The sequence below is a fragment of the Xiphias gladius genome, chromosome 22, assembly GCF_016859285.1.
Source record: "Xiphias gladius isolate SHS-SW01 ecotype Sanya breed wild chromosome 22, ASM1685928v1, whole genome shotgun sequence".
Lineage (NCBI taxonomy): Eukaryota > Metazoa > Chordata > Actinopteri > Istiophoriformes > Xiphiidae > Xiphias > Xiphias gladius.
The window spans coordinates 1,032,272-1,056,397 of NC_053421.1; the positions used below are offsets into that span (position 1 = coordinate 1,032,272).

The 24,126-nt window shown below is 39.0% G+C and overlaps 1 protein-coding gene across 1 annotated transcript in view; it reads left to right on the top strand.

The window, feature by feature from the left end:
* Nucleotides 1-24,126, top strand: part of LOC120783927 (oxysterol-binding protein-related protein 10-like) — a 149,275-nt gene that overhangs the window by 117,617 nt on the left and 7,532 nt on the right. Inside the window, exons 5-8 of the mRNA XM_040117334.1 lie at nucleotides 1,080-1,226; nucleotides 4,212-4,734; nucleotides 14,971-15,157; nucleotides 17,810-17,992. Coding sequence (XP_039973268.1) covers nucleotides 1,080-1,226; nucleotides 4,212-4,734; nucleotides 14,971-15,157; nucleotides 17,810-17,992 — 1,040 coding nt within the window. The remainder of the gene's footprint in view (nucleotides 1-1,079; nucleotides 1,227-4,211; nucleotides 4,735-14,970; nucleotides 15,158-17,809; nucleotides 17,993-24,126) is intronic.

The following is a 24,126-nucleotide window of genomic DNA, read 5'->3' on the forward strand; positions in this document are numbered from 1 at the left end:
CAGCACCTACAGAAATAGACCAGTCCTACTTTGCATTTGCAATCATTCAAGCTGTTCATCATTACAAACATTACTGTCAGTATTTCATTGTCACTCTACTACTAGTGTAGACAGTCACCTGTATAAAGTTTTGGAGTATATAACTTTAAAAATACATAATATGGTCAAAAGTATTTGGATTGCTAAACAAAGTATGCAGACACCACAACATTCAACGCAGCCATAGGTGATTGCTGAACATTCCAAAGCCATGTGGATTACTCTACTGTTATAACAGCTTCCTCTTTACTGAGAAGGCTTTTCATCAGATTTTGGAACCTGGCTGAAGGGATTTGCTCCTGTTCAACCACTTGTGGTTGGGATTGCACCATACCTGACATACACCAAACGGAGAAAAGCATTTCTTTATGGATCTGGCTTTGTGTGCGAGGGCATTGTCACATTGAAACAGGAAAGGTCGAAACCAAGACTGTTGCCTTAAAACCAGAAACTCATAATTGTCTAAGATCTAATTATTTGCTGTAGCATAAAGATTTCCCTTGATTTGAACAAAGGGGGTTAGCAAACACCATGAAAAACAGCCACAGGCAAAAGGGGATGTGAAAGGGGTGACCAAAGACCTTTGACCACACAGTGTACACCTTAAAAACACAAGATGGGAGTTTGTTGAGCTGGACTTTGTGTTGCTGTTGCTTTACATCCCATACTATCTAAATAGATAATGGAATGGTTTATCATCTGGTCTGTGCACTTTATCTGCCTACATCTGTATATATTCCTGTATTACACTAGGTCTGCTATGCTATGTCTGGTATAGACTGTACTCTGTGTAAATGTATATAACAACAAAAGGGTTAATCAAGAGATGGTCGTTGTATGGCTGCACAGTATAGTCCAACATGTTAAACCTGATGTTTGCTTGTTTCAGGTAGAGGTACTAAATAAAAAGCACTGATTAGATGCAATTTCTTATGTAAACAAATCAGTGACATTGGCAAAATGAGAGAATAATATTATTTCTTACTAGCTTTACTAATGCTTATTTGCATCACCACCAGCAGAGACAGCAACAGGGCCAGACCAGCAACCCAGATACACTAGATCCAAACGACGAGACCACAGACACAGAGGACAATGAGGAAGAGGACCTGGGAGTTCTGGATGGAGAGCGAAGCATCATCATTCACCTCCTGTCCCAGCTCAAACTTGGGATGGACCTAACAAGGGTAAGACTTTGGTTCTGCCATCATCCTTTAGGTTTTAAGTAGTGAGTGAAAAGGCCACCCTTTAACTACAAAATCCACATCCAAGCCTTCTGACAGCAGGCATCCACTCTAAATAAGTATGTGTGAGCAACCCAGTGAGATCAGCTGTAAGGATGCTACTCTGTAACTGATCCTGCACCCTAACCATAATCACCGGTCTTGAAGAGGGAACTTAAACAAGAGGCAAGTTAATATGGCACAAGGCATTAAAAGAAAAGTATCATAGAAGTCAAAATCCCCCAAATAAAATTCCAAAATGATACTAGACGATATTTGTCAAAATTTTTCTTTGTCCCTGTCCATCATCATAAAAAATAAGGAAGCACATATCTTATGCTGCCAATGCAGCAATCAAACTAAAGTTATCTTCACTCTGTATTCTCTCTTTCTTAACTATTTTCTTCCAGCCGTTTTATGTCTCACTACTAGCCCTGCAGTTATAATACTGGTTCCAAAGCTAAAATGTTAAGCATGTTTAGGAGATAGCTGCTATTACTTTTGGTGCAGATATTTGTATGGGTTGATTTTATATGATTTTTTAAAAATGATTTTCTTTAGGGGAATTAGCATAACATGATGAAACATCATGGATATCTCAAAAACTGTAATGGCTACAAGACTGAAACTTGGTGAACAGCTTTCCCATACATCTGTGCTTCACAAACTTAAAAATAGTAGTGATAGCACCACCTTGTGGTGAAAAATGAGCTAACAATTTTGCAAATTGTTTTAGCTAATATGTCGTCAGCCATGAGGCGTTTAGAAAAAAGTTCTGGTGTCTATAGATTCAGTGGATGATGCTGAAGAGATTAATGTAGGCCATGCTCATTTGCACCGCAAACATTTTTCTGCCATTTTGAATTTTTTTGTAGACATGCATTTGACTCCCTAGCCTACATCTTTCATCCTCATGAATCATCATCCTCATTCATCATCATTCAGCTTGACCAAACTTGGTATATAACATGTTTGGATGACCCAAAACACTGTCCATATATTTAGTTCAAGATATCATGTATTGTTTTTCCATGACTGGCTAACAAACCTTTGTGGCTGTGGTCAAATCAATTCAACTTACTATAACTCTTAAATGTGTCATCCAATTGCAACCTAATTTGACTCAATTGTGAAGAGTGGGACCACAAATAAGACTGCTGAGTTTAATGTAGTTTCACCACGAGGGGGCACTCTAGTCAAATAATGAAAATTGCTTAATAAAAATTACTACTGAACTTGGCAGACGACTGGCCACTGGTGAAATGCTTCACATAGTCAAAAATTGCTGCGATAGTTTCACTGTTTGGCCAGTCACAGAAATATTTTGTATGTTTTTTAGAATAAGTGTGTTCCGAATATGGCTTTTTCTGGGTGATATGATTTGATTTCCTGCATTGGTGATGCAAAAGAGTAAAATGAGAAGACTTAGGAATCATTTGCTCAATATTTCAAAAAATAAGGTAACAGCAGCATAGGCAGCACTGACATGTATTTTTCTCAGGAAATGCAGATTATATAGTTTTATTAAGTTGTTTATCTAACCAGTTCCAATTCCATGGGTATAAAAATAACAAGCCTAAACATTAAATTGGTCTTTGATTGTGTCTAATATATTTCATGAAGGCAGCAGGAGACATGTCATATTACTCAGAGAGTGGGAACAATGTTACAAGTACTGAAACATAAAAAAAATCTGGAGGACTAGTTCACATTATTTATCATTTCAGGCTTACTATGATATTCCTATAAACTCCCTACAGGGATTTAAAACATATGTAAATTCTAACATCACTATAATGTTTTAAAAATATTTCCATGATATTTCTCTGTCATCAGTATTGTATTTGTGACTTTATCCATATTTATCTTTTCTTTAAGCTATCATACAGTAACGAGTTCTGAGTTTATGATATTTTTCTGATATCTTTCAGTGTATCACTACAATATTATAGGGACAGTGTGTCTGTGTGTTCTGTTTCCATATAATGGGGAGAGGAACAAACATCAGGATTAATACACCCAGCCCAGGAGTGTAGACTAACACAACACATTTTCAGTTGTTACCACCATTGTATCTTGGTAAAACTAGAGGCCAGAGTTTATATTTCGGCCAGTATGGCAGTAAAAATAACACAAAGTGTATGTTTTCTGTTTTGTTTTTACATCATTCCTTCCCTGTCTGTCTTTATTTACAATTGCCATCCTCTTAATTTTACTTTACACCTCCCCCTTTGGTTTTTGGTGTTAGTCACTCAGATGTCTTCCACTCATCTGGTTGTGGTGACTCTTTCAGACCACTGAGCTCATTCTGATTACTGATGAACCAATGCTCTGGATTGCAGGGATAATGTGCTGAATGATGGTGTGCAACAGAAGGGGCTGCTGACCTTGAATATCTGAGACCTTGCAGTTTCACCAAAGCCTCATGTGAGAGGGTTGTAGGCAGATAACTGAAGTGCTATACTTGCACTCATTTAGACATGCAGTACACTAATGAACACTTACATCAGTAAGTGGCCATCACACCTTCTGTGCCCAGGTTTAAGGACTTGGTAATTCAAATATTTCACTTCTCCCATTAATACAAAAATGCTGTTCATGTACATAGTTCTGGAGTTTGGAGAAGGTTGGGGTTTTTGAGGGCACTTTGATCCAATGAGTCACATTTGGCTCCCCCTAGACTATAGCTATCAATTGTCATGTTGAAAGCAAAAGCACCTCTCTGCATTTGTATTTATTTTTCATATACCCACAACACTTTTAGAACAAATCTTGTGTACAATTTTAACATTCTGTATGATATATTAATGAAAAATTTAATGAACGTGAAATTATATTTCATTATGTTTTGGTAAGGCAAAATATTGATGTGACTGCTAAAGAATTCAGCAATTGATCATAGATTGTACAGGCATACCTTGTATTACTTGCTGAAATCTTCTCGCCCAGGTGGTGCTCCCTACTTTTATCCTGGAGAAGCGCTCCCTACTAGAGATGTACGCCAACTTCATTGCTCACCCCGACATGTTCCTCTCCATTACCTCTGGGTGCACACCAGAAGAGCGTATCATTCGCTTTGTCGAGTACTACCTTACTGCCTTCAATGAGGGCCGGAAGGGTGCTGTGGCCAAGAAGCCCTATAACCCCATCCTGGGTGAGAACTTCCACTGTTCCTGGTATGTGCCCCGGGACTGTGTTCGACCTCTCAGGACTACTAACTGCACTGGTCCCAACTCAGCACCCACAGCCACTTCTAACATTCCAGTGACCTCACAGAGGGGGATGGATGGCAGCAGCAGAAGAAACTCAGACTACTATTGTGTTCGCTTTGTGGCAGAGCAGGTGTCCCACCACCCACCTGTATCAGGCTTCTACTGCGAGTGCAAGGAGAAGAGAATGTGTGTCAACACTCATGTCTGGACCAAGAGCAAGTTCATGGGCATGTCTGTTGGAGTCTCCATGGTCGGAGAAGGTAAGAGAACATTTAGCCTGTTCCAAAGATTATTGATCCCACAGTGTACAAGATCTTCTCTATCAGTTCTTGTGGGAGGCCATCTATAATAAATCCTTTTAATATTCCAAATATATTTTATTTCATAGTTAAGTTAGTTATATGATGTAACATTGTTGATGTACCTAACAGTATATTGATCAGCTTACTAGAATAAAATATAATAATATTTTATAATGTAATAAAAATTATTCCCCGTACACAGTAAGACTAGTACATAATGAATATAGCATGTTGATTTGGTATGTGGACAACATTTCTGTAAAATTTTAAAAATATGAAATCTGATTGGGTAAATTATTCACAAACATTTTTGAAAATGTTCTGTTGAAGTAAATGCTACATCCCTCTATTTGAATTCAAGTAACCTGCTGCTTTACTTCACTGAGTTCAGATACTTGATGTTCTGTACCAAGTAATAAATCAGAGAACTGTAGTACTGTGTAGTACTGCCTTGAGTACTGCAATGCCCTTCTAGCTGGCCTCCGTTCACGCACAGTGAAACCCTTACAGATTGTCCAGAATAAGGCAGCACATCTGGTTTTCAATCAGCCTAATAAGGCACATGTCACTCCGCGGCTCATTGGCCTCCACTGGCTACCCAGGGCCACCCGAATCAAATTGAAGTCACTAATGCTTGCCTATGGAGTGCCTTCTGGGTCCGCACCAATCTACTTTAACTCAATCATACAGGCTGATGCTCCTTCTTGGCCACTGCGGTCCTCCAAGGAACACTGTCTGGCATGCCATCCCTGAACACAAGGCAGTCTCATTCCAGGCTATTCTCATTTGTGGTTCCTCGATGGTGGAATGAGCTGCCAAATGTTATCAAAGCAGGAGCATTCCTCTCTATCTTCTCTTAAAGACTCATCTCTTTTGAGAACACCACCTCTCCTAACACCTCTAACACCTTAACATGTCTAACTAGCACTTACCGTGCGCACTCGGTGCACTTCTTTACCTGATCTCCTTGCACTTTGTCTTTTGAACAGATTTAGTAGTTTACTTCAATGTCTCCTACTGTACTGAAGCTTTAGTGTTGTCCATCACTTGTAAGTTGCTTTGGATAAAAGCATCTGCCAAATGAGTAAATGTAATGTAATGAAGTAATGAGTAATGAAGAAGTGTTTCTGCATCAGCACCGAACATCACGGCTACATTAAAATAGATACACTTTACAGGTAAGAAGCTGCCAATCTTCACATTTTACCTAAAGATACAAGAAAACTTCAAAGTGTCTTTTACAGAAAACAATCAAATCAGTCATCAGTGATAATCTTAAAAGCACTGACCTTTTTAGAAGTTTACTTGTTTTCAAATTAGTTGTTAATGCTTGTTGTTAATCTTTCAGTATTTACATTCTGTTCATGCTCATAGCAGTACATTCACGTGTTCAGTTAACTGCTGCAGTGCCATGTCTCTGCCTCAGGGAATTACTGCTAACTGGTGCAAATATCATTGTTTTACAGTCTGCAGCTGTTCACTACCTAACCTTGTGTGTTCGTGGGTGTGTGTGTGTGTGTGTGTGTGTGTGTGTGTGTGTGTGTGTGTGTGTGTGTGTGTGTGTGTTTGTGTGCGCGTGTGTGCGTCCGTGTGTGCGTGCGTGCGTGTGTTTAGCATTTTTGTTTCCTTTTTGGGACCTTTTGTGGTATAAAAACCAACCTCGTCGGGACCAGTAGTTCTCATGGGGACCAAAGCCCAATCTTAATGAGGTAAAACATAATTTCTGAGGGTCTGGTTAAGGTTAAGGGTAATGTGTGAATTGAGGTTAGGCTAAGGTTAGGATTAGGCATGAATTGGTTATGGTTAAAGTTAAGGTTTTGGTTTGGGTTAGGCTATCCACAGTGAATGGAAGTCAATGCAATGTCCTAACAAGGATAGCTGCACAAACATGTGTATGTGTGTGTCTTAGAGAAAAGCAGGACAGTCAGGTAGCCGTAAACGGTGGGCAACTGAAGGCCGGTTATAATTAGGCCAGCATTAAGCATTTGTTAGCCTCCTGAGCACTCCACTCCTCACCATCAGTTGTGCCAGAGAGGTACAATATGCTCCTGACTCAGGCAAAGAATACTGTACTTGTGTGTGTGTGTGTGTGTGTGTGTGTGTGTGTGTGTGTGTGTGTGTGTGTGTGTGTGTGTGTGTGTGTGTGTGTGTGTGTGTGTGTGTGTGTGCTCGTGCATGTGTGTGTGTAGCATCAGACACGAATACACATTCATATAGTGTATTTGTTTTCTTTTTATGAACCTTTTGTAACTATTGTGACTGTCTAATCCCTTTTGTGAAAACATGGCCACTCGTATTTCAATTTGTCATATTTTATTTTTAAAACTTGCAAAACTTTGATAATTTGTCTGTCTGTGTGCAGGGCAGAGTTGAAGGGCATGCACTGAGTACCATGTTGCCTACATCACATAAGCGTTGTATAACAAGAGCTGTTGTACGTCTAGTGGTTTTTCTCAGTGCTGAATCTGTAAACTTTGCGAGAAAATCTAATTTCTCTCCTTGCACCACCAGCTTTGCAGTAAAGCTCTGCCTGTACTCATGTCTTCTTATACAGCAGAATTCAACAGAGCTATATGTTAAAATAATCATCATTTAGTTTTGGCAAACTAAACTAAACCACATTGGATATGGACTATTTTTTAATTTGTTGAAGGGAGTTGTATTTGATCAGTGGATCAATTATCTGGGTGTGACCATGTTTTTGACTTTCTCTTCTTGAAACATATTGTTGTTTTCTATCATTTATATGCCTACTATTTTATACCACTAGGTGACAATGTTGTAAAGCCAATACTAGTTGAGACAATAGACTGTGTATAGTAGTGTGAAAGAAGTCAAGATGGTGATTATTGAATGTACATAATATAATGCTACTATGCCAGCAACTGAGAAATACTTTAGCCTACTACTACTTCTTCTTTAGCCTACATCATTTAAACTGTTGAAGTAAATGCCGTTTGTAAGCACTACTGTGTTCTTGTATTTGTCACTCTACACTACATTTTGGTGATGACTTTTTCTCTTTTTTCCCTACTGACTCTCAACATGCCTGTAAACATGCATCTGGCTCTGATGTTTTTATCATGGCCAGGAGAGCCAAATGATGCCTTTCAACATGCTGATGCAGGTGTTCAACAACTACTTTACAATGATTGAGGCAACAGGAATGCTTGGCCTGAATTCAGAGGAAAGCTACTTTACTCCATTTCCTAGGAGTTTGGGGAAATAGGATTCTCCACTCATTGTCAGATACAGATGACACTTGTCCCTCTTCTGTTGCTGCTTTAGAAAAAAAAATTCAAAAACAGTTAATGTTGTGGATTGATATGCCTCCAGAAAACAAACCAACCCCAGCATTAGACAAAAGTTATTGCTTGAATCAGATTTGACACTGGATAAATCTCTTACAAATGTAATACAAGTAGAATCTACTGTTCAACAAGCCAAAACAATGGCAGAAGATACCAGTTCTCCTGTACAAGCTGTACAGCCCCCATCCCCAATCTTCTAAAAAGTTATGCAAACAGCTATAATTCTGGCTATTTCTCCAAGGTGTCCTGCAGCCAAGGCAACTTGTAAATCTTACCTTAGAGTTGGACATTCTGTCTGTGTTTGTCATTCATTCAAGACTAGTGATATACATGACATATATGTACCAAAATTGGCTATGATTTACTCGAGAAACCCTCGTCATGTAACTAAGAAACTGCTATGCAATATTAACATCAGTAACATCATTTTTGCCTGGGCATGGTGTGCATCGTTCTCCATGCACATAATTTAAAAAAAAAATAACTGTCTTGAAAAAATTGAGTGCATCTGTACATCCAACATGCCAGATCCTAGACATACAAGGCAAATACTGAGCTGCTCCGCTCAATTCAAGAGAGACTAAAAAAACTTCTGGCACTTAAATGCCTTTCTAGCAGGAAGGCTTTAGGAAGTCAGGTAAGCTAGTACAAAGAGCAACATAAGTCCATGTAGGGAAGAAGTTGTGGTGAATTTAGTCAGAATTATGTAACAATTCTAGTACATTTTTGGATAAAACCTTAGTTTCTTATTCCTAATTAGGTATTTTGCACCAATACAGAGAATTAGACTGCCTTGCTGTATGCTGACTGAAATATTCTATCACGAAAGGGGAAAAAACTTGCCTAGTCTCCCATCTGGTGGACAAATTCATTTATGCATATTTTACGTTTCAGTTGAAATTAATTTAAACACAGTGCCACAGTGTATGCTTACTACACCAGCACAAATGCAGCTGCAAACTATTTACACAGTAAGAAGAAATTGTTCAAAGTAAATACTGTTGTTTAGCCCGAGTTTTCAAGTAATTTTAGATTTATGATATCCTACCTAGCCTTACACAGTCAAGGGTATTCAAAGCCTTAGGAATCAACTTTTCACATTCAATGTTATTAACCTAACATTAAGCTACATTTTTAAGATATAAATTAAATTATCTCACTAATTTCATTGAAAATAGATACATAGATTAAGTATCTATTCAATAAAACTAAGTCTTAATTCATGTACTGATTTGGATGTACTGGCTACATTGAAATTTCTGTACCTCATTTGCTCTTGGCCTGTTGGCAGGGTGACATTCTGTCCAACCAGGTTTCTTGTAGGTAAAACTTTTTTATACTGCAGAACTAGGCTGAACAAGCATTTTGGATTATATTAAACACCTCTGATGCAGACTGAATCTGGGAACTGTGGTAAATTAAAAGCCTAAATGCTTAACAAATAATATGAATTAATCCAATTTTATCCATTGAAAGCAAATAACTTTTATAGCTGACTTCTTTCTGGATTGCTGGATTAAATTAAATAATTAATTATTAATTTTACTATCAGTTAATCTGCAAATTATTTCCTTTACTGGTTTAGTAAACCGTTTAATCTATAAAATGTGTATAAGTACTGAACAAATTCATAACACAATTTGTCACTATGTCTAGAGTAGGAACTAGGAAATGTTTGTCATTTTTGCTTAAAAGTTACTTCTGTCGATTAATTGTCTCATAAACAACTTTATTACTACCGGCATCCCTCAATTAATATAGCCATAATTCATATTTTCATTTTAGAGTATACTATATCATACTGTATACACATTTATGGATGTCGCTGCATGTGGTACCAGACATTCATTCCATTTTTTTAAGTGCCATGTACAACTGCAGCATGTAAAATTGTACCAGGGCAACATTTACATTGTTGTACACCAGTACCAAGGCCAGTAAGCTACTATGGTACATTGCTTGCACCATGGAAAGTACCATGGTTAAACTGAAAATACCTTCACAATACCATGGTACTTTTCCACATAGAAAACAAAAAAAATTTAAGATCTGCTTGATCTGAGACCTAGAAACATGAAGGACGACCTGATGCTTACATGAATTGAAGAGGATGAGAAAGACACATTTGAATCATTAGAATTAACGTTTTGGATGTTCTTGGAAAGCAGACTACCCCTTCCAGCCAAGAGAGTTGGCTCCAGATCCTTTTAGGGTGCACTGAATGGGGCACTAGACTCTTTTGGATAGTCTTTTGTTTAGGCACATGCCATTCCTGATCACTCATGACCATGTTTTATTGCTTTCTTTTTCAATGTTACAGACATGGCTATTTTTAATATTATAATATTTTAATATTTTGTATGGAACATGTCACTACAAAATGACTTCTGTGCCTGCCTAAGCTGTTACGAGCTCCAATAAATGATGCACTGGCACTACACTACAGGATCAGAGATGAACTCTCAGTAAAGGGTAACTATGTTCTGACCCTCAAAGCTCATTGCAACTCTCCCTACAGCATACACTGATCACACTTGCACACAGGAGTCACCAGGTGGTTGTCTACAGAAAGCAATGGCTGCCAGACCCCTATTAGTAGCCACAAATGGACTCACAAGTACAACCCTGCATAGTTTCATGTGTGCACTTAAACGATAAAACTGCGTATACTTGCTCTGCCCCCTTGAAGCCTGTCCCACCCTCCTGATGGGCCGTGGAAGAAACTTGTCCTTGATATTGTTGGCCTCTTTGACGGTGATGATTTTACTGATAAACCCGAAATCTGTGAAAGCTTTCCACACTGATGTTTAGAAAACACAGAACAATAGCCTATTGACTTTAGGATCCTGGCTGATCCTGTCACCAGATCCTAACTGATCATCAGGACACTGAGATGTAAATCATTAATGAAGTCACACTGCTGTGAAATCCATGTGTGAAATTGCACACTGCCCCTCTCTCCAATCAGATACTGCAGAGGAAACACACGTATCGTTTCTGCTGCTGTGTGAGGAATACAGGGGTCTAATTAACTGCACAGAGAAGATATGACCTTCTTCAAATTGTTGTGGGCAGCTCAGCCATCACACAGAAGATCATATTGATATTTCTGCATAATTCAGATCACCAAATTACACTTACTCTCTGCGGATGATGTCGGTAATCTTTTAGTCTTAAATGTATTTTGATGCACATATCAAGCTAAAGTAGATGACAAAAAATTGGAGCTAACGGATCGAGGCCTCACTAATCATAATTGAAAGGTGTTTTTTTGTTTCTGGGGAGGTCTGTGTGTGTGTGTGTGTGTGTGTGTGTGTGTGTGTGTGTGTGTGTGTGTGTGTGTGTGTGTGTGTGTGTGTGTGTGTGTGTGTGTGTGTGTGTATGTGTGTGTCTGCCTCTGCCACTAAAGCCATGAAAATGACCCTGAAAATTGCATTAAAAACTGCATTTGCCCTAGCACTGGCACTGCGCACACAGGAAAATAGAGCCACTTGTGTAAGACCAGGCGAGAAAGGGCAGATAGAGAAACAAAATGTTAGACAGGTATTCACTTTTCCCGACTCAGAAGACGGGGCATTTTTTCCTTTCTCCCAGTCCCTCCACAGTTTCTGTGTCTCACTGCTCAAATTTGGCATTTCATTCTTTGCATTTAAGACAAACATTCACCTCTCTATTAATTGTATACACCAAATACTTTTTCTTTAGTGAAAATTAAATATTTAAAGAAACTGACATTTTCAGAGAGTCACATTTTATGCACCACTCTACATTTACAGAGAGAGACAACCTCAGTAGCCCTCTCGACTAACAGGGTAAAGCTCAGATTGGGGTAAAGCTCACCCCTCTCTGAAACAGACACATTTTAATACAAGCCCAAGTGGAACAAGCACTATGTTATGCCATGAACAGTGCTGTTTTTTGGTATGAAAACTAAGCTGCCCAGTTTCCTTAATGTGAGCACTTTTTATTTATGATTATTTATGATATATCAACCTGGATTGATATGTGTCCGCTCCAAGGAGTGTGACACTCTAAAACCACATGCATGCACATATGTACACAAGTAAACACATTTGGAGAAAAAAATCAATAATACACACATACAGAAAACAATGGAACTGCTGACTGTGCACAAGGGTATGTGTTTTCTGTTTGTAAGTCTTTTAGATGAGGAACGGAGCAGTGTATGTATATGTCAGTGACTGTCCAAATGTGTGTGTGTGTGTGTGTGTGTGTGTGTGTGTGTGTGTGTGTGTGTGTGTGTGTGTGTGTGTGTGTGTGTGTGTGTGTCTCTGTGCGTGTGCGTATGTGTGTGTGTGAGTGTGTTTTTTTGTGTCAATGTGCATATGTTTGGTGAAACAGATGTGGATGTGTCAGACCTGGACACATGGCCGTATACTGGGCACAGGACAGCTGTTTGTTATATAAGCAGCAGGGAGCTGGACGGGAGCTCAGGAGGGTCAGACAAAATCCAAGGCAAGGGGGAATCCATTTCTAAATAACAATGTAACTATAGAGTTTCAGCTACACTGATGTTGACCTTTTCAGAATGCATGTTGGAAACTAGAGACAGGAACTCAGGACAGTGAATCCCACTGACAATAGGAATCATATAGTCAGTAGAATTCATGACTGTCTGTGCAGTTTTTAAAGCAATCCAGTATTTAGTCTAGTGGAGCACCTGACTGACGACAGGTAGACCAACTGACTGACAAACAGACCAACATCACCATCCCTAAAACCATGTTGGTAGCATCGCTAAAATTTCTCATCAAATCGAGAGACAGCTTCTTCAAGAACTCAGATTGTTGTCTGGATTATGATGGCACAATGAGAGCACACATCACCACAAATCTGCAGCCAGATGGGGGCTTTTACAACTGTGTTTTTTTATTTGTGGAGGTATTTAAGTCCATACACACTGTATCCTGTAATGCTGCCTCATCACCTTCACCAATAATATAAGTGGTGTGAGTGCACAGGATTATTGATCCCTGATAATCTAGTGTATCGCTCCATAAAAGTGGAGTAAGCAATTCTGGAGAAAGACTGTTGATATTTGAAATCAAACAGCACCGTTCAGTGATCCTTTAGAAGCTCCCCAAATTCATGGACCCACATTGCCAAGGCAACAACACAATAGCGGAATCCAAAGGTGGATACTCTTTCTGTTTATCTGAAGTAAACAAGCCTTATAATATAAAACGTCTTCAAACCGTCAACATGCATACAAACACAGCATCCAACACAACAGAGTAAAAACTAGCAAGAGTTTGTTGTTTAGATTGTTTTTACAAAACTACAGTGACAGAAGAGAGGACCGTGGGTTTGCAGCTAATCTAAAATAGGAAGGTAACATTACCAGGCATAACATTTCAAATTATGCATCAATCCAAATAATTGCACTGTGCTAGCAAACTTGTGTTTTTAGATTTTTGTGGCTATAAAACCCTTTGCATGTTGTATAGACAAATACCCTGATATACAGCAAAAGACGAGACAGCAACTGTGACTGCAGTTGCTGCTGCATAGCTAACATGCAGAGAGGACAAGACGGTTTCCGAGAGCCAGCACACCGGCTCCAGACAGCAATTCGCACAACTCTCCTGCTACTACTACATCAGACCAACTACATATCTTGGCAAAGTAAACCAAATGTCCAGGGACAGTGACACCAGTACCTGCTTGCTAACTAACTACTTGGGATTAGCTATCACATAAATGAACAAAAATTAAATTAAATTAACAAAAAAATACTGACCTACTGGCTCTGTGAGGCATAGCAAAACTCATGTTTTACACCCCTGTCAAGCAGAAACAGAGAAGCCTCCATATCCGCCTTCATGCCATTAAACCCTCAGAGGTCTCTCCCCCATTGCTTCACCGATGTTAATGCAGCTCTTCGCCCTTGGCTGATCATAGCACTTTTTTTTCAATTTTTGTTCTTCTGACCTTCTCCTGTTTTGCTGTTCCTCAGCCATCTCTCCTTCTTGACAATGCTATCATGTTGTGGAGTATAAGCCGCCATTACACCGCTGCCAGTAGATGTTCATTCCATGCATTCTCCTTAACATTGCTGCCGGTCTCAACTCTGCAGTCCCAGTCAGTCCCATTCAAAACTCCACTCAGTCTGGTGGCAGCAGAAGGGTGGACTGCTCCCTCTCCTTCTGCTGGTAATCCTTAAATTGGCACTATCCGTTTGCATGTGCCAGATTTACCATCTCTCGCTCCAACCGCTCCGTTTTCTATACCTTTAACTGGCTGATAACTGATTTGTAAGTGACCAGCCTGATGTGTGCCGAAGTGTGTGGGTTTACTCTGTAGCACTGCCTCATTTGAATCAACCTCCCACCAGTACACTGAGCTGAGCTGCTCAAGGCTGGACACCAAAATACCACACAGATGGGAAAAGGGAATTTCGAGGTGAAGAAATTCCCAAACTGTTGCAGCGCTGCCTTTGCTGGTCATTTTCCTCTTTTTCATGATATTTAATCCCAACTGACCTGGAACCTGTGTGATATTTTAGGCAGTAATGATCATGCAGATTGTCTGTACCCAGTGTTGGAAAGTAACTGAGGACATTTAATCAACATACTTATGTTACTTTACTTAGTTACACTACACTTCTTAGTTACTTGTACTTTTATTTTATACCTTACTTTACTACATTTCAGAGGAATATTGTACTTTTTACTCCACTACAATAATTTAACAGGTATACTTTGCTGAATCATGTGGTGTCTGGATGATTTTTTTTTTTTTTTTAATGTACAATGTTGTCTACGTCTTTGTCTGTCTAGCCACACACTCGATTTAGTTTTTCCGAAAACTGTGTTTATCACCATAGTAAATCTATAAGAACAACCTATCCTGCTTCTTCCAGGTGTGCTGTATTTGTTGGAGCATGATGAGGAATATGTGTTCACACTGCCCTGTGCCTACGCCCGCTCCATCCTGACTGTGCCATGGGTGGAACTTGGGGGAAAGGTTACTATCGACTGTGCCAAGAGTGGGTACTCTGCCACTGTCACTTTCCACACCAAACCCTTCTATGGAGGAAAAGTACACAGGTAGGCAGAGTGAGCCAATGTATCTGTGTCTGGTGACTCCATTTTCCTAAAACAGGGCTGAACAACATAATTTTGTGCCAAAATTAACACCAAAATTGCACTGCACCACCCCATCAGCCTAAAAATTGTCGCTGCAGCACCTCTCCTCCTACCTTAGCGTTAACACGTTAGTTTAATGCCAGGAAATTACAGATGCAGACACAATCTATTCTTTGTAAACCATGCAAACAGATTAGTAAACTGTGCACACGGTTTACACAACATGGATCTAAGGACTCTCTGGATTTGCAAACCATGCACATGGATTTGCAAATCACTTCTCTCTTCACAGAACAAGGAATGGTAATAACAACGTTACATAAAGACAGCTGTGAGACGTCCAAAACAAACACAATATAGCATTGAATCTACCCTCAAATCTAAATAAATTGGACTTAATTAGATGTGGTCGCTGTCGAAATGGTCCATTCCTTGTTCTCTGAAGAACAAAAATCTGTGCCCACTAGCCCATCCAACTGAAAACTTCCGCTGTCAGGAGCCAATCAGGAGAGGCTATGAGGATTTTATTACTGAACTATGACCAGGATGCTCACTTTTTATTTCTTTTACTGTATGGAAGGCCAATGATTCACAGATCATAATAAAAACCACTAAAATGTGAGTCTTGTAGGTAAAACCTTAGATTTGACATGTAGACTGTTATTGGAGTGTACAGTGGAGAGGCTACTCTGCAGGTGCCCTGAACTGTACTGTAACTGAGCAGGGTATAATCAGAATAGGGAAGAGAAATCATGTGATTAGATAACTGGACCAAGAAGGGTGGTCTATATTGAGAAGAGTAGGGAACCAAGCACCGATCTCTGCAGTACCCCAGTGGCAAATAAGTGATATTTGAACTGCTCTCCTTGCCTTGTCACTTTGAATAAATTATTGTGAGGTAGGATTCAAACCAGAGAAGCGCTGTACCTGAGATGCCTAATTCGGATGGGATGAACAGGAGGATTTGATGATGAGAAATGATTACTCTACATCCGTTTCACTGATCTCTGGGTTTCACACAGAAATTCATTGAAAGCAGTGCAGTTTCAGTGGAATAACTGCTCTTGAAACCAGACGGGTTTGAAGAAAGTAGATTATTTTGAGAGAGGAAGTCAGATTTATTACTAAAAAACATAGGCTTTAAAACTTGGGATAGGAAAGGTAGTAGTAAAAACATCCTTTAATTTTTTAACTTCAGATGGATTTAGGGTTGTTTTGTTCAAACACTGGGTAAACTGGGCCTGCTTAAACATATTGGAGAAAGTACCTGAAGCCAGAGAATCATTTATCATGTATGTGATCTCAGGCATTATTATGAATGAGATGGCTTGAAAGAGGTTGGAGGTAATAGGGTCAGAGGTAGTTGGTGGGATGACTAGAGAGCAGAAATTTGGAGACACCTTCCTCAGTTCATAAAATGCAGACACTGATACACCCTTAACAGAGGGAGTTAAACTGTGGTTGGGTGGCTCTGTGAATTGGCCACTGATAGCCATCACCTTGTCAGTAAAGGAGGATGCAAAGTCATCAGCTGAGAGACAGGTGGCTGATGGAGGAAGTATGGCTTTGAAGAGGCTTTTAAGGTTGGCTGATCGTGGCTGATCGATCTAGTGTCCTAGTGTCAGGAGCAGAGCTGATCTTGCAGTAAATAACAATAAAAAAGATTTTTACCAGAGCACTCACTGTGATTGCATAGTATTCAAATAAGGACTAACTGCATGGAGGGGGTAATTGGGTAGAATTTCCATTTGTAGGAAATCAGACAGCCTGTCCCACCTCTTTACCTGAATACACAAGCAGTGTGGCAAAAAGGATGACTGGTGCAAAGCACAGGTGGGGTAGCAGTGTTTACTGGAGATATCCACGTTTCAGTGAGGGCTTGTATCTCAATGTGTGACTTGATAGCAAAGTCATCGATGAAATTAGTGGAACTGACGGCAGACTGGCAGCACAGCTCCGTAAAGGGGAACGTCAGTGATCATCATTTTAAGGTGTTGGGGAGTACTACTGCATATGTGAAAAAAATTGTACAAGCCTTTCTGGCTCCAGACGAAGCTGTGTTAAGTCTCATAAATGTTAGCCGCTACCAGCTCAACACCCCCGTTCCTCCAACCAAACTGTCAGCACTCAAGATGCATAAAAAAAGAGGATATTTCTGGCTCTGCTGCATAGATAAAAAAAGTACTCTTGGAGTACTCTTTATGGGAAGACAGACTGTGTGGTATCAACAGTGCTGTTTAAATATGAAATAAAGATGTAAAGTATAATTGGCAATGACTATGATTCATTTTGTACTTACAGGGCTTTAAGTTCCCTCTGCTGGCATAATTAGATTACTCTTTTCTAGAATGCCTTTGAACCAACAGAGTACCTCACAGTGTGTATGACAAAACATCTGCCAGCGTTTTTTTTGCAGTAGTATTCAAAATAGTTACACTGATGTCTGTTGATGTACTGTATTTAATAATTATTTGTAAACATCCAGCCAATTCATACATTAATTTAAAAGATACAGTTGGAAACGTGAAATTTGGCTCATAATCATGGAATGTCCCTTGATGGCTTTATTTGTCATTCATGAATGCTAAAGAATCCTATATTGATTTCTCTCAGAGTAACAGCAGAGGTGAAGCACAACCAGACAGGAAACATTGTGTGTAAGGGCCAGGGAGAGTGGAACGGGATGCTGGAGTTCACCTACAACAATGGGGAAAACAAGGTGATTGATACCTCCAAGCTGCCAATCATCAAGAAGAAGATCCGCCCTCTAGAGAAGCAGGGCCTGTATGAGTCACGGTGAGTGGATTAAAGTCAGTCATACACATTTTCATATGTTGACTTTGTGTTTCTTTTCATTACAGCATCAGCATTGTAGTCTAGTAGCTAAACAGGCTCATGTAAAATAAGAAATCAACTGGGTTTTGGAAACAAAAAATATGCTACGAGTTTTATTAGTGCACTCTCTTCAATTAAGCTCACAATTGCATTCTTACTTAGGACTTCACTTCAACTGACACTTCAGGTCCTTTTTATCTGTTACACATAAACTAGTATTTCAACTCCTCTCAGTGCGTACACTTTATGCTTGCACTGAAACTCCTTTTAGCTCTTCCACTTTCAGTGCTTGAACTTGAACTGACTTTCCTACTTCTTTCAGTGCCTCAACTCAATGTACAATTTTATTTTCTTATCATTTAGCTATTCCTCCAGCTCGAAAGAATCAACATGTTAAAACAGTGAACCTGTTTTTAAGCTGCATTTTTTCAGCAGCAAGCACACATAAACTGCCCTCTCAAATTTTGCCTTTTCTAATTTATGAACATTATGTTATTTACAGCATTGGTATGGTTTGTCAATTATCCTTTTTCCTATTCATACCACTCATTTCATTTCTCATGGCTGGAGAGGAGTCCCAGGCATTTCACCCTGTTTTGGGTTGTTCATGCTTTGATGTCTCATTAGCCTGTCACACGGCAATCATTACAGTTGGTATTATTTACAACACAGAAAAAGTAAACCAAAATTAAAATAATGATAAAGATTATAATACATACAATCAAATAAAAGTCTTGATATAAAAGTAAGTTTAGAGACCAGATTTAAATGACAACAGAGAGTGACCAAATAGAAACACATTCACTGACTGGAAAAGCGTCTCAGTAACACAGTAGCCCAAGTAGAACAGCTCTGCCAGGAAATACAGTGATCCACTTCATGCAATATTAAGCAACTTGACAGAGTCCACAGTATGAGTACATGTGCCTTTGAGTTTGGATGCACAATACACTACTAATACTGCACTTATAGCGCTTTTCTAGTCTATCAAAGCGCTTTACAAGATATGTCTCATTCAACCATTCAGACACAAATACACACATTGATATGTGCATCAGCTGATGCATCCAGTGTCTGGACCTAATGCATGCCTGGACACTCCAGACAAACATCTATTAATGTGAAGGTTCCTGATTCAGAACCTTCCAAACAAGGAAGGTTCAAGGCGATTACTAGATGACCACTCTACGCCCCTCAATAAATAATGCTTAATAATTCTTACTCACATGCAAGTATGACATTAGCAGCAGTTCAAACAGCACAAAGCAGGTTTGTAGTAGTTGTTGTGCTCGTGCAGCCAGCACTGAGACTGGGACTGTGTGGGAATCTCCCAGCATACCCCCTGTTGTGGGTCATGTACCATATGTGCAGCATCACAAAGTGAAAAAAGGCAGGTTGAAGTACAGCTGAGTCAATCGCAGTGAAGCATGATAACAATGACTCATCAAATGAAGAGAATTTCTCCAGGAAATCATTTTGTTCAGAATCATGTGAACACACAACACCACAAATCTGCAACCAGAGCAGATGTTGGCTTTGACAGTTCAGTGTATGAGTGTGGAGATACTGAAAGTCTAATTATGTCATTCCTCTAATGCTGGCAGTTTTATTTTGCAAAAACATGGTCTAAATATGGATTTCACTAAATATGCATTCCAAAAAGTTCGAATGGAAGCCATGGAACACTGCATAAACAGACAGAATACTAAGTTAAAACGTACTAGTCTGATATGTGTAGAGGTGTGTTGTTCCTCTCCACTCACCTTTGCAACGTGAATGCTGCACCGGGCATGACATTACCACACAGACAAAGAGAATTTCTACCAAACAGTCTGCTTGTGCTGGTGGTAACATCACTACAAAATAGATCAATAAATGTTCTAAAATCGACCTGTAAATTAGGATTAAATTACACAGAACAACAAGGAGTGGCCAAAACGCAGTGATTAATCTTTGGGGAGCCCAAATGCTCATTTAATTTAATGACAGTCTGCTCATTAGACGAAGGTATTTAATGTGCACAAGTGGAAATTTTAGCTTGGTTGGGTTAGAGGAAAATTAATGGGGCCACCAAGAAAATCAGGATTTGTTCTTTGGAGACTCTGAATATCTAAAGCAAGATTCATGGGGTAAATCCTAATTCCCTTAATTACATCCGTGTTTCCCCTATTTGCGTCTTTTCCTTGCACCTTGGTCCCTCCCATTGAAGCTGTGAGGAGAAATGCAGGAAAAGTTGTTGCTGTTAGTTTTTTTTTTTGATTTCTTTTACAGCTCAACAGATGACATTGACAACAGGCTTTTAGGGTCAAACTGTTGTCATACAGTATATCATTCTGCACAGTGAAGCTCAAACATCCAAGTGAAGTGACAATAATCAATACACATCTTTGAGTGGAAGGGGACTTTAATAATTATTGGCAACTGCATTTATTAATATTCCATTTGTATATTCACTATTTAAGAATATAGGTCGATTAGATTATGATTTTTTATTATTTATAGAAATGTTTTATTTGGCAAACTGTTTTTGGGAAAGTGGAAATTATGTAAATATATCTCATGTCAAACTATAGTTTCTATACAATGCAGTGGGATTTTCAGCTTCATATGTATGGAAATGGAAATAACAACTGAAAATTAAGATGTATTTAATCTGTGAAAGACATAAGACTCTCCTCTACTCCCCAACTGAAGATCATGAAGTAAAAAAATCTTGCTAATGAATAAAGAAGGTTGTTTATGGTTCTTTTGTTAATCAGACCTACAGTTAACGCAGATTTTTTTTTTTTTTAACCAGATTGTGATTTAGAAAACAACTAAAATCTAAAATTTGGAGTAATACAAGGTGGTTCTTGTTATTTGTCTGTCCAATCACTAACAGATTTCCAATAAAGGGTTGTGTTGGGCCTGTGAAAGACTTTGATGAGGGCTGGTCTCATGTATTCTTGCTCCTCATAGCAGAAATAAGGATCTGTCCCTCACTTGCAGTCTTTAGCACTTAACTGTGCATTCACATATTGTGAAGACATCTCGTGGCAACTTCGCTTGCATGGCTCACACAAGTACAGGGGTTAGGGTTAGGGACTGTGCCATGTAAAGTATTTGTATTTGCGTGAGTAACAGGATGTCTATGTTAATATAGTATGTTCCAATGACCCCTTTTAAACTCCCACATGCTTGAGGGCTTAATAGGCACTTGGGCACTGTGGCACTTAATGGAAATGAGAAATACATGTAGGCACTTGACTGCTCGCAAATACTGCAAGTGAGGGTGTTGGGACGGACCCTAAGAGCACTGGTACAACCTTCATGATGGAATACCATGAAGTCTTCTGGGTCAAGTGAGTAGTGAGGAACAATCAGATAAGGGGATTGTGATGTACCCATGGCAATCTGGCAAAGTTTCATTCCGAAAACCATTCTCTGAGTTCCATGAATATCCACAACAGACTGGATGGATGGAGCTCATGGCCAACCTTAAGTGCTAATAGCAGTTGAAATACAATATAAGGAAAGATACAGTATGAAGTCACACTGCCCTTGTGTGTCTTTAGTGAGCACAAAAGATGTGCGTGTTCTTAATTCATCCGACATCCTCTCAGAGAGGATTTGAGCACGAGTACAGGATGAAGCTAGGTCCAAGCTGCAATGTTCAGACAGGTTTCTTTAGACCAGGATACTCTCCTGCTTGCATGTATGGTATGTGTATGTGCTTAAGAATGATCAATAGGTCAAAACCTGGTATATTGCTGGATAACATATGGTCAATTTGCGAAATTACGGACGTAGTTGAAAACTCTTGTGAAACCACTGTAAACAGCTGCTTTAAATGGAAAGTAGCTAAAGCCTACTTGAAAAGTTGCTAAATGTCGCTAGATGATGTAAAATACTAATTAGCATAATCATGATGTCATCGCATCATATTAGCAATCTGCCTAGTGTCAGCCTGTTTCAGCCCATTATCTATTTGCTTCTCTCCTACTGTCTATGCTCACATATACAGTAATTTAATACATCCTACTTCCCAATAAAGCTGTTCTCATTTACATGTTTTTCTGTGTCTGTTTTCAGACAAAGGAACAAGTATGAAATGGTGACTTAAACGCAGCCCATTAAGACTACATCTTATCCAGCAGTCACTTCCAGGCCATTGCCAAGCTGCTGCTAAGCACTGCTAAAATCCTGCTTTTATAACTGTGATTTGGTCTGACAAAATCACCATACACATAAGTTAAAGACAATGGCTACATTGTGATTTCAGCTATGTTTACATGTAAAATGAGAGCCTAATTAGTTAGAATTTTTAGAATATTTGTTCTAATTTATTGGCTGGATGATCAGGTTATCCATTATATGACATCAGCATAAAACACTAAAATCCTCCATGAGTCCTTCATACATAATTCACATTGATGCTCCAGGCCACCAAATTATATTACATATGACTGCAGGTATGCTTTGGAACCTCAGTGAAGACAGACAGCTGTACAATCAAATTCAACTTATTAATGTATCATACAAAATTTATATATCAAATTTAATTTGAGGAAATGTGTATAAATTATAGTATATACTGGATGATTTGTGACTGAATATGATCTAATATGGTTTATAATTACATTAGGTTAAAAAAAGAAAAATACATAGAAGTTTACCTGTTTATTTGTTTCTAATCATCCTTATTTTCCTTCCAACACAGATATCTCTGCTCTGTCACTCTGCCCAGTGCATTATCACTGTGGTGAAGGCGGTTTGTAGCAAAACAAATAAAGCTATTTTCAGGAGTTTCTAACTTGTTGCATGAGTTGGTCATGTACGTGAATGGGAATGGGGACTCATCTCAACAATTCTTTCTTTGTTAAAGTCCATATATTTATGGATGCCTGTATACATTGTTGATGCAGCTGTTTGTGCCTTTGTTTATGCACGAACAAGGAAACAAACTATAATGAGGGCAACTGATAAATAATAAATAAACAAGCAGTAATATGAGGTTTTAAAAGCGTCAAACTAATCAGATTACTAGTTATGATTAGTACAACTAAACCTGTGGAAACAGTTGTAGCCAGAGGAGCTTTTCCGAGTCTGAGAAAATAACCCTGATGACCTCACAGTATTGCCATACAAAACAGAACGTCTGTGCTGATCAGTGTCCTGCAAGAATTTCAGTTCAATTCAATTCAATTCAATTTGAATCAGTTTTATTTATCTAGAAAATACAAATCATAACATACATCATCTCAAGGCACTTTACAGAGTAAGGTCAAGACCTTATAATAGCAAGCACTACGCAAAGGAAAAAACTCCCTTTTAACAGGAAGAAAGCCCCAACAGGATGTACTCAGGGTGGGCAGCTGTCTGCCTCGACCAATTGGTTTGAGAGGAGAGAAATGTGGGAGAAAGGAGAAACGTGGGGAGAAGGGGAGAGAGAGAAGAGAGCGAGAGAGAGACCAGGAACAGCTGTATATTCTGTTGTATTCAGCACTGTCAGACGGTTGTTCTAATGGTAATAGTGATATGTATAGGTGTAACAATGTTATTAATAATAACAGCAGCAATGGTAGCAGCATCAATCAATAATTATAATAATAATACAATTAATAATGATAATGATGGGAATTCCCCCAGCAGCCTCGGCCTATAGCAGCATAACTAAGGGATGCTTCAGAGCTGACCCTAGCCAATGCAAACTATAAGATCTGTCGAAGAGGAAAGTTTTAAGCCTAATCTTAAATTTGGAGAGGGTGTCTGCCTCCTGAACCCAAACTGGGGACTGCTTCCACAGAAGAGGAGCTAGGAATCACCAGTAAGCCTGCATTTTGAGAGCACAGTGCTCTAATGAGATAATAGGGTACTAGGGTACTCTTTAAAATATAATGAGGTTGGTGATTAAGGGCTTTGTACTTAAAGAGAAGTATTTTGAATTCTGTTCTGGATTTTACAGGGAGACTATGCAGAAAGCTAAAAGAGCTGAAATATGATTGTACTCACACTGCAGCATTTTGGATCAACTGGAAGGGTTTTTGAAGAGTTATTGGGACATCCTTATAATAAGGAATTACAATAGTCCCGTCTAGATGTAACAAATGCATGGA